General features: G+C 37.8%; 1 protein-coding gene across 2 annotated transcripts in view; it reads right to left on the bottom strand.

Moving 5' to 3' along the window:
* GAS2L3 (growth arrest specific 2 like 3) overlaps positions 1-10,862 on the bottom strand; it is a 50,995-nt gene that overhangs the window by 4,319 nt on the left and 35,814 nt on the right. For both annotated transcript variants that reach the window (XM_066262578.1, XM_066262588.1), the window contains 3 exons: positions 7,773-7,836; positions 6,578-6,716; positions 1,825-1,932 (listed from right to left, as the gene is read on the bottom strand). In XM_066262578.1, the coding sequence (XP_066118675.1) occupies positions 1,825-1,932; positions 6,578-6,716; positions 7,773-7,836 (311 nt within the window). The remainder of the gene's footprint in view (positions 1-1,824; positions 1,933-6,577; positions 6,717-7,772; positions 7,837-10,862) is intronic.

The following is a 10,862-nucleotide window of genomic DNA, read 5'->3' as shown; positions in this document are numbered from 1 at the left end:
AGAGAAGGATAAATGAGGATTTACAGAAAACAATGCCTCATAAAAAAAGAAATTATTATGAAAGATAAAAATGACTAAAACTTAAAAAGACTAAAACGTGTACTTTACAATTTAATAAATTACTTTCATCTATATTACTTCAATTTAATCCTTCAAACACCTTGATATAATTTATTACTAGTTCTTCTTTGCAGATAAGAAAAGTATGGCTTTGAGAGATGAAAGGAATTGTCCCAATCTCACAGCCTGGCCTGGCCTCAGACACACAGGCCGCCCAGCCCAACAGCACTTTATGCAGACACGATACGTGCTGAGTCTGCTGTGCAGGCCAGGCTGGGTTTCAGACCGCACTGCCTATCAAGCAGAAAAATCTGCACAATTGTATGGACTGCCTGAAAATCTTAACTCCAAATCCCATGCTCTGTGCACCATCACTACAGTATATTGCCTTTAAAAAGAAAGCAAATTAAAATTGCACGTAGGTGTTTCTGTGTGAGTTGGGTAAGGTGTGGGGAGGGAATGACAATATATGAAATGAAATTATATTTTTAAATACCTTTTTTAAAGAGTTGTTTTTATATTTTATTTACTTATTTTATTTATTTTATATTTTATTTATTTTATATTTTATTTATTTTAGAGAGAGGAGAGCAAAACACACAGAGAGAGAGAGAGAGAGAGAGAGAGAGAGAGAGAGAGAGAGAGAAGGGGGGAAGGAGCAGGAAGCATCAACTCTCATATGTGCCTTGACCAGGCAAGCCCAGGGTTTCAAACCAGCGACCTCAGTATTCCAGGTTGATGCTTTATCCACTGTACCACCATAGGCCAGGCTTATATTTTTAAATACTTTTATATTATATTCCTAAATGTAGAATAAAACAGCTCTTGTATCAGAAGTAGATAGAATGCTGAACAGGTGAAACTTCAGTCTCCTTATCAGCAAAGGAGATAATCAGTTACAGACTGGAGATGGGTGAAGGAAGGAAATGAACATGTATATCAGCATATTGGTACATACACTGATGCTGTGTTGATGAAAAAAAGATTTTATACTTAAGACAAAATGGATATATTACTATAAACTGTAATGTTTCTTTTTAATTTTATTACTGACATTTTTTTTTTTTTTTTTTTTTTTAGGGAAAGGGGGGGGAGATAGACACACTCCTGCATGTGCCCCAACTGGGATCCACCAGGCAACCCTGTCTAGGGCCGATGCTTGGGTACTGAGCTATTTTTAGTGCCTCCAGTTGACACACTAGGACCAACTGCGCTATCCTCAGCACCCAGGGCTACACTCAAACCAATTGAGCCACTGGATGCAAGGGGAAGAGGGAGAAGTGAAGGGGAGAAGCAAGTGGTCACTTCTCCTGTGTGCCCTGACCTGGGATCGAACCCAGGATATTCATATGCCAGGCTGATGCTCTATCTACTGACACACTGGCCAGGGCCAACATTTAATCTAATTAAATGTATTGTTTTGGTATTTTTCTTATTATAATGATGAAAAATTATTCTTCTTTAGATCTGAAAAATGGAATAAGTTAACTGAGATATAAAAAGATTTTTTTCTCCAATTATATTCACTATCAAAATAGTCTTGGCTATCCTATAGTTAGTTGTTTGTTGTGTTACAGGGGTGCTTACCTAAATTTGTTAAGAGTCATGAAAGCAAGAGTTCCGTATTTTTTTCTGTATAGTGAAATTATTTCATTAATATACCACTTTCTTAAAAAGTAAAAGGGGAACAAAAGGAGGTTGGGAAAGCAATAAATCTAATTTCAAAAGATCTGTATGCAAATAGGGTATAAAGGGTGGACTTACTCTTATAAAGAGTATTTTATCCCCTAGGCGGTACCGTCCTTCAGATAAGTATTCAATAGAAAACCGATGAGAACAACTACAAGGAGGGTCTTCAGCAATGTGTTTAACCTAAGATTAAAAATAAAGAACAATTAGTGCTCATGACAAAAAGTATTTTGTTTCATATTAAAACGCAAAGTTATTTGATAGCTGGGAAAAGCAAACTCGAAGATAAAATGTTTAAAGACCATTCAACTTTTAATTACTCTTCTCCTTCACTTGGTGACGAATACTGAGATTCGACAGTAGCTAATCCATTGACACTGGCAGGGATGAAGTCCCGAGGCTCCATCCGCCTCCACACAGCCCGTGCCATCAGGCTTGTAGTGCATTCATTCACTGACCGCGGGAGAGAGTCTGTGAATGTGCATGACAGTCAAGTCAATGCAGAACACGTTCACTAAGCCCCATTAATTCATTAAGCTTGAATTACTTTCAGCCCTGGACTAATGTACGGGTGTCAAATCAAAGACAGGGCCAGTTAGATAAAGCTTACATAAAAACTCTCATTTGTGCCTTGACCCTGTGCTAACTTAATATTGTGAAGGAATGTCTAGATTTATTTTAAAGTTACTGTTGAGAAAGTGGGCACAAACATTTATATCTATTCAACCAAGACTGGGTAAAATTCTAAAAAATTCAACTCAAGAGGCACTTTCCTAAAAGTGCTCACTTTGTTTCAATAGTCTGCTGAGGAGAGGAGAGTCGGGGAGAAAACCCTATTTCTATCCATCAAACTTACAGAATTTTTAGTTGCAGCAAATATCTGTAAAATGGTAAAAACTAGAATATAAAGATTCAGGAATTCTGTATTTAAAACATGGAAATTAAAATAAATTGGTTAAATGAAAAGTATCTACTAAGATATGATTTTTAAAAAGTCACATAGCCAACATGAAAAATATTTTGTTTTCCTAAAATTGCAGTTTTTAAAAAAACATGAATATTTTTCTCAATTACATGTTGTGCAGAGCATCAAAACAAATTTATTTAGTTAAACTTAGGCAGGATGTTAAAGTCTCCTCAGATATGCCCAGTTAGCTGACCACTAACAGAAATTTATAATTGTCTTAATTATCTACCCAGAATAAATGAACACATGTGGATTCAGCAGGGCCCGGCCAGAAGGGTCCAGATGTATCTGTATACATCGTTCATTTAACAAAATACCACAATCATAACCAGAATGAATTTTCATAAATGAGCTATTCAGTCAAGTTTATCTAGTGCACTGCCTGGGTATATGTGCACATGTGCACACAGACATTCATATCTACATCCATAAAATACCTAAAAATAATACTAGAACCACAGACATACTAGCTAACCAAAACAATGTGAAGAGAGGTATTTATTATACTTCAGCCACTACCTTCTCTCCATAAAGGTTTCACGTACACAGAATTGCAGTGTTATACTTCTTAACAATATTCTAAATAATGAATCAGATAATAATTGTTCCTTATTTTAAACATGACCCCAAGTTCCCTGTAGATCACATGTACATAGGTGGACTCTGAATGTTCTTATAGCATATGTATATTTAGAGAAATGTCTTCCTTTTTAGTTTTTATTCCAAGAATGCAGACATGAAAAGTCCCTTACTCTCTTTGTTGAAACAATACAAATATCACATACATTCAACAGTACAAATCAGCACTAACCCATCATCTAAATAAGGGGGTGTGCCTACAAGATTAAAAGTACTATAGATAAATGCTCTCTTCTGGCTTTACCCAATGCATGGTTAGCACACAGTATAACACTAAAGGAAACAGCTAAAAAAATGAAAAGTGTCTGCAAAGGCACTGCCCTACTCAATTATTTCCATTCACCTTGTTCTTACACAGTTTGTCTAATACACGTACTTTACCCAAAATAAACATTTTTCTTGTTGCTACACGGTCTTAATAATTCTCACAAATAATGATTACTCAGTTAACTAAGATAATGAATCCTAGCTTGCCTACCCACTGCCCTAGTTGAGAGTATTTCACTACTTCCAATTTTTCACCATTATACATAGTAGTGCAATACACTTTTATTCACGCTTTTCTCCCTCTTCAATTACAATAAAAATGAAAGAGCAACATTTTTGTGGCTCTTGATATCCATTTGTCAATTTTTTTTTCAAGTTTACGTTACTTTTCATTGCCAATAGCAATCCCAAAGTACAGTTTTATCGGAATTTACCAGCACCAGGTTTCATAATTTCAAAAAATTTTGCCAATGGGCAAATCGTGTATCTGATTTCTTGATTAGCAGCAAGTTTCAATACTGTTCTTTCTTCTAGTATGAACAACAGTCCTTGTCCATTTACCTACTGGAAATATTTTCTTATCAAACCGTATATGGTCTTTACATAACAGGGAAATTAATGCACTGTATTTTCTATTTAATAAAAAATATCTTCCAAATGTTTTCCTTTTTATTTAGTTATCTTTATTTTAGATTACATAAAATTTTAAATAACTTTTGTTTTTACCTACTTACATGATCACTGCATCACATATTGATATTGTCATCATGCAAATCAATAAGATAATTTATATAAATATAAGGTCTACCAGAAAGTTCTGTCCATTTCTATCACAAGTTTCGACACGTAAGCACGTTTATTTGGCGCATGTGTGCCTCTCTATTTTTATCATTTAATGTATACATACTGATGTAGCAAATTAACTAAAACAAAGTTGATTCACGTTAGTCTTATGTGTGAAGCAATAGTGTACCCATGGCTACTGATAAGGTTCATTTACGCCACCGTAATTTTTATAAATTTCAACAAGGAAGAAATGCTACAGAAGCATGTCTGTCGCATCCACCATATTCCCCAGACTTAGCACCCTCCAACTATCACTTGTTTTTGTCCTTACAAAATTTCTTGAAGGGCAAAAAATTTAAAAATGAAGAAGATATCAAACAAGCACTGGTTCAATTTTTCGCATCAAAAGATAAAACATTTTTCAAAAATGGGACATACAAATTGCCCTCACACTGGCAAGAAATCATTAATAATAATGGCAATTATATTATTTAATAAAGCTTATTGATGGTAAGAAAAATTTGTATTTTGTTTTATTCCAAAAACGGACAGAACTTTCCGGTAGACCTTATATATTTTGGCTTAATAAAGTTGTTTAGGCTGACACATTTTTTTATTGATTCTTTTTATTTCTTTTTTGCGAGAGAGACAGAGAGGGGGGGGGGGGACAGACAGGGATGGACAGACAGGCAGGAAGGGGGAGAAACTGAGAGATGAAAAGTATCAACTTGGGGTTGTGGCACCTTAGTTGTTCATTGATCGCTTTCTCGTATGTGCCTTGACATGGGGGGCTCCAGCTGAGCCTGTGACCCCTTACTTAAGCCAAAGACCTTGGGCTCAAGCAAATAACCTTTGGGCTCAAGCCAGTGACCATGGGGTCATGTCTATGATTCCATGCTCAAGCTGGTGACCCCATGCTCAAGCCAGATGAGCCTGTGGTCAAGCTGGCGACCTTGGGGTTTTGAACCTGGGTCCTCAGTGTCCCAGGTCAATGCTTTATCCACTATGTCACCACCTGGTCAGGCTGATTGATTTTTCTTTTTTTAGAGAACCAGAGAGAGGAAGGGAGACAGAGAGAAAAACAAAGAGAGAAGCATTCATTTGTCACTCTACACTTAGTTGTGTACTCATTGGTTGCTTTCTACATGTGCTCTGATCAGGGACTGAACCCACAACCTTGTCATATTGGGACAACACTAACCAGCAAGAGCTTTAGGCTGACATTTTCTTAATCTATCTTTCAAGGCTATCCAAATGTTTCATTATAGACTATTACATTAAACAAAACAATCAAACCCACACTTTCTAAATGTTTATTAGGAATGACTTGTTATTTCTTAAATAATTTTGTATATTCAGCACTTTTAGAAACTACTGCAATCCAAAAAAGACCAAGAAATCTAAGCAACAGCCTAAGCAGAAAAATGTCTGATACTCAGTTCACCTCTATCCCTTATTACACTACAGTCACTGCGGAAGATGCACAGCCTAACCAGTTCTACTGACGTAATGATCAACAGAGCTAAGAAGACACTCTGGTTGAGACCCACAATCTAACAAGTCTGCATATATTCTGTCAGGGGGAACGTACAGAGAAAACACCATCAATTTGTTCTCACAGTTTTTCTGCCACCTATATTCTTCAAGTATCAGTGTGTCCTTTACTTAGACACCTTCGTGATCATCCTAGGTTTTTGCCCTTCCTATCAGAATTAGTGTTCCTGTCAATTCTCCCTTCTAAACATATCATATTTGGTCCTTTTACTTTATTTCCACTATTACTGACTGAGTTCATGTTCTCATCTTATGCGTGGATTATTACAATAAAACCAAGATAACTTTCTACATGACCATAAGAATAATCCCTATAATTTGTAAATCAGATAACACTACTATGTTAAAAAAAAAAAAAAAAGAAGAAGAAGAAGAAGAATCAATGAATTCTTGTGACCCATGGTACCCTTCAAGGCTGGAATCCACAACTGCACTCCTCACTACACACAAGGAACAAAAAGTCACCTTTATCATATAGCGCTTAAACTCAGCAGGGAGAAGAAATTAGTACTTGTGTATATTCTAAATAAGAAACATTTTCTTTTTTAACACAGCGTCACCCGTGGCAAACTAGGAGATGAACACATCGTGGTCGAAAGTGTAACAATTACTTACAGCTTCATGCAGCTCTTCATGGTGACAGCATGATTTTGGGATACTGATGGACTCTTCAAGCCCAGAAGTATTAAGTAAGGTCTCTTCTAGCTCGATTTCCTTCTCAAGTTTTACTAATACTGGTGGCTCCACCCCATATCTGAAAACCAATGAGGAAATCACATCATTCAAACAAGGTCTTACCAGAGTACTTCTTTGCCTGTCACAATGGGTTATATTTTATTTTTAAATGAAGTCTGTATGACTCCTTTCTACCAAACGTTTCACTGGGATAGCTGCAGATGCTTTTTAATGTCCCGCAGGTTGCCAAAACGTCATCAATTTGGATGATTGGATGCTATCAATATTAAACCAAGGATTTTGAAAGGCACCTTAAAAACCAGCTGGTGAGTAAAGGCGGCGCTAAGCCAGGTCGGGAGGACACAGGCTCAACCTTCTCATCAGTTCTTTATGTCTAGAGGACTTGCCTTGCCTTGAAATTCTAAAAGACAACACGCTCTTACATTATTCTTAATCTAAAAGTTTTTTTTTTTTTTTTCTTTTCTTCATTTTTCTGAAGCTGGAAACAGGGAGAGACAGTCAGACAGACTCCCGCATGCGCCCGACGGGGATCCACCCGGCACGCCCACCAGGGGCGGTGCTCTGCCCCCCAGGGGCGATGCTCTGCCCATCCTGGGCGTCGCCATATTGCGACCAGAGCCACTCTAGCGCCTGAGGCAGAGGCCACAGAGCCATGCCCAGCGCCCGGGCCATCTTTGCTCCAATGGAGCCTTGGCTGCAGGAGGGGAAGAGAGAGACAGAGAGGAAAGCGCGGCGGAGGGGTGGAGAAGCAAATGGGCGCTTCTCCTATGTGCCCTGGCCGGGAATCGAACCCGGGTCCTCCGCACGCTAGGCCGACGCTCTACCACTGAGCCAACCGGCCAGGGCCTCTTAATCTAAAAGTTTTAAGTAACCACTTTCACAGTTTAACATTAAATGAAGGCAAGTTATATGAGCAACCAGATGGGGACACGTGACAGAGTTCACATGAACAGATTAAAGAAAATAAAGAAACAGGAAAAAAAATAGGAAAAATACAAAATTAAGTTCTTTAACAAAAATTATTTTCTTTTATTTATAGAAGTGGTCTAGCTAAAATAAAGTAGCTTAAAATCTTTTACGACACTGAAATTCTGAAGTATTGTGGAATACGTACCTTGACACAATTCGACCAATTTCAAGAAGACAAAGATATACCTGTCTCGGATCTTTGTGCAAAACTGTGAGGAAATAAAAAAGCACGTATTTTAAGGGGGAAAATGAAATAGAGAAATATATTTCCGGCATAGAAAAAGTAAAACAATGATGAAGACAATACTTGTTTGGACAGTTAGAAAAGACATTTTTTTGTTTTCTCCACATATTATCCTCCATAAATTAATTTTAAAACGGCTAACAAGAGGAAGAAAACTTACCATGCACCCTTATTTGTATAGCATTTTAATTCTAAAAAAAACAAAGGCTTAAATAACATTAAATTATTTATAATTCAGATCTCTCAACAGGAGATACTATTTGAAGAGATGTATCATCTCAGTTTTATTCTAACCTATCTTTAGCATAGGATCATGTGTTAATAGCTTTCTTATACTTTTCAAAACAAGTAGATGGAGAGGGAGCCACTTCCTAAGTCATTCTATGAGGCCAATATTACTGACACCAAAACAAACAGAAAAAATCACAGGAAAACTAAAGACCAACAATATCCTTTACAAATATAGATGTAAAAATCTTCAATGCAAGTATTGGAGAAAAGGTTAAAAAACTGGAACCCGGCCCTGGCCAGTTTGCTCAGTGGTGAGCGTCAGCCCAGTGTGTGGAAGTCCCGGGTTCAATTCCCAGCCAGGGCACACAGGAGAAGCGCCCATCTGCTTCCCCACCCTTCCCCATCTCTTTTCTCTCTGTCTCTCTCTTTCCCTCCTGCAGCCAAGGCTCCATTGGAGCAAAGTTGGCCCGGGTTCTGGGGATGGCTCCATGGATTCCACCTCAGGTGCTACAATGGCTCCAGTTGCAATGGAGCAATGGCCCAGATGGACAGAGCATCTCCCCCTGGTGGGCATGCTGGGTGGATCCTAGTCGGGCACATGCGGGAGTCTGTCTGACTGCCTCCCTGCTTCTCACTTCAGAAAACTACAAAAAAAAAAAAAAAAAGAAAGAAATTGGAACCCTTGTGCATTGCTAGTGGGAACATAAAATGGTATGGACAGTGTGAACAATTTGGTATTTCCTCAAAAAGATAAATGTAGTTACCCTGACAGAATTTAAAACAAATGTTTACCCAAAAACTTGTACACAAATGTTCACAGCGGCATTATTTATAGTGAGCAAAAAGTAGAAACAAGCAAATATCTGTTAGCTGATAATAAATTTTAAAAATGTGGTCTATCCATACAATGGAATACCATTCAGCCATAAAAAGATATGAAGTACTGTTATAGGCTACAACATAAATAAACCACATGATAATTAAAGAAGCCAGACACAAAAGGCCACATATTGTATGACTCCATCCAGAATATTCAAAAGAGAAAAAGGAGATCTGTGGTTGTTAGAAGATGAAAGTTGGGAGAAGATAATTCGGACTAACTGCTAACAGGTCTGGGTTTTCTTTTGCGAGAGATGGAAATGTTCTGAAGTTAATTAGTGGTGATGATTGCATGACACAAGGAACAGAATAAAATCCACTAAAGGGTACATTTTGAAATGATGAACTTTCTATTACATGAAGTATATCTTAACATTTTTTAATGCTAAAAAAAAAAAACACATCTCATATACTTAAAAATAGTTACAACGGTATATTTTGTTCTGTATATCTTACCACAATTACTTTTTATAATTAAAAGGGACCCAAATGCTAAGCCTAACAGTTCAAACAGAGATTCTTAAAAAAATAAAACAAAACAAAAACCTCCTAATCATTAGAACTAGTGCTAAATGTACTAATATGGTAGCTGTGGATCATCTAACTTTCTTTACCTCAGAGTTAAAAGCTATAGCCAGCTCCTGAATCCTAATATAAAAATGGTGATGGTTAATAAATTGCACATATACTGACTCCCTGAATGAGAATGAGAATTGTTCTTTGATTCGTGAATAACATCTACTATATACCCCAAGCACAAAGCAACAAAAAGGCCTGTTTCAAATTCACACCAAAAGAAATTGATCCTGAAATTTTTATTACGCTTTCTTCTCTGAACACTTAGACAACTCCCACGACCTTTAAACAGTGTATTTATTTTTTTAATTGCTTTGAGTTACTAGCAAAATATAAAAAATGAAGAGGCACATCTCTGCGACCTTTAGAAAGTGAAGATATTAGCTCATCAGCTCAATGCCTAGAAATGAATTAATTTTATTGGCAGTGTTTTATTTAGTCCTACACTGACTGTCTGCACAGTTAGAAGATAGATGCCTTCCACTGAGAATGAGAAATATACAATCTTATATCCTTTCAGCAAAAATAAACTGGAAACTAAAAAAGCATTTTCTTCTTTCCTCTGATCTCCAGAAGCCATATATGCCATTAAACCAAGCACATGTCAGTAGTGAACAGCACACCTAGATTAAAGCACGGTTCAAACTGAGAGTAAAACGTTAATCAATTACCATTTGGTTTTTTTTCTACAGTGAATAGGAACATCTGGAGGCATAATGAATGGGTAGGGTTGGGAGCAGCTACTCTCTGTGCAGACAACAAGGGTGTGAATGTCAGTTGGGAATTTTAAAACAATAATAAAACCAACTAAAAGTCAATTTGCTCTTTATTATCATCATGAACCATCAGTTCTAAACAATGTCAGTGATAAAATACTTCTCTCCACCAGGGCAGAATACAGCTCCTGGCCCTGGCCGGTTGGCTCAGCAGTAGAGCATCGGCCCAGTGTGTGGAAGTTCCACGTTCAATTCCCAGCCAGGGCACACAGGAAAAGTGACCATCTGCTTCTCCACCCTTCCCCCCTCTCCTTCCTCTCTATCTCTCTCTTCCCCTCCCGCAGCCAAGGCTCCATTGGAGCAAAGCTGGCCCGGGCGCTGAGGATGGCTCCATGGCCTCCGCCTCTGGTGCTAGAATGGCTCCAGCTACAAAGGGGCAACATCCCAGATGGGGAGAGCATCAACCCCTGGTGGGCGTGACGGGTGGATCCCATTCAGGCGCATGCGGGAGTCTATCTGACTGCCTCCCCTTTTCTAACTTCGGGGGAAAAAAAAGAATACAACTCCCACAACCAGCTCTTGGAATGCT

The sequence above is a fragment of the Saccopteryx bilineata genome, chromosome 1 (genome assembly GCF_036850765.1).
Source record: "Saccopteryx bilineata isolate mSacBil1 chromosome 1, mSacBil1_pri_phased_curated, whole genome shotgun sequence".
NCBI lineage: Eukaryota > Metazoa > Chordata > Mammalia > Chiroptera > Emballonuridae > Saccopteryx > Saccopteryx bilineata.
The sequence above is the reverse complement of the archived record's forward strand: the minus strand, read 5'-3'. Positions and strand labels throughout refer to the sequence as shown.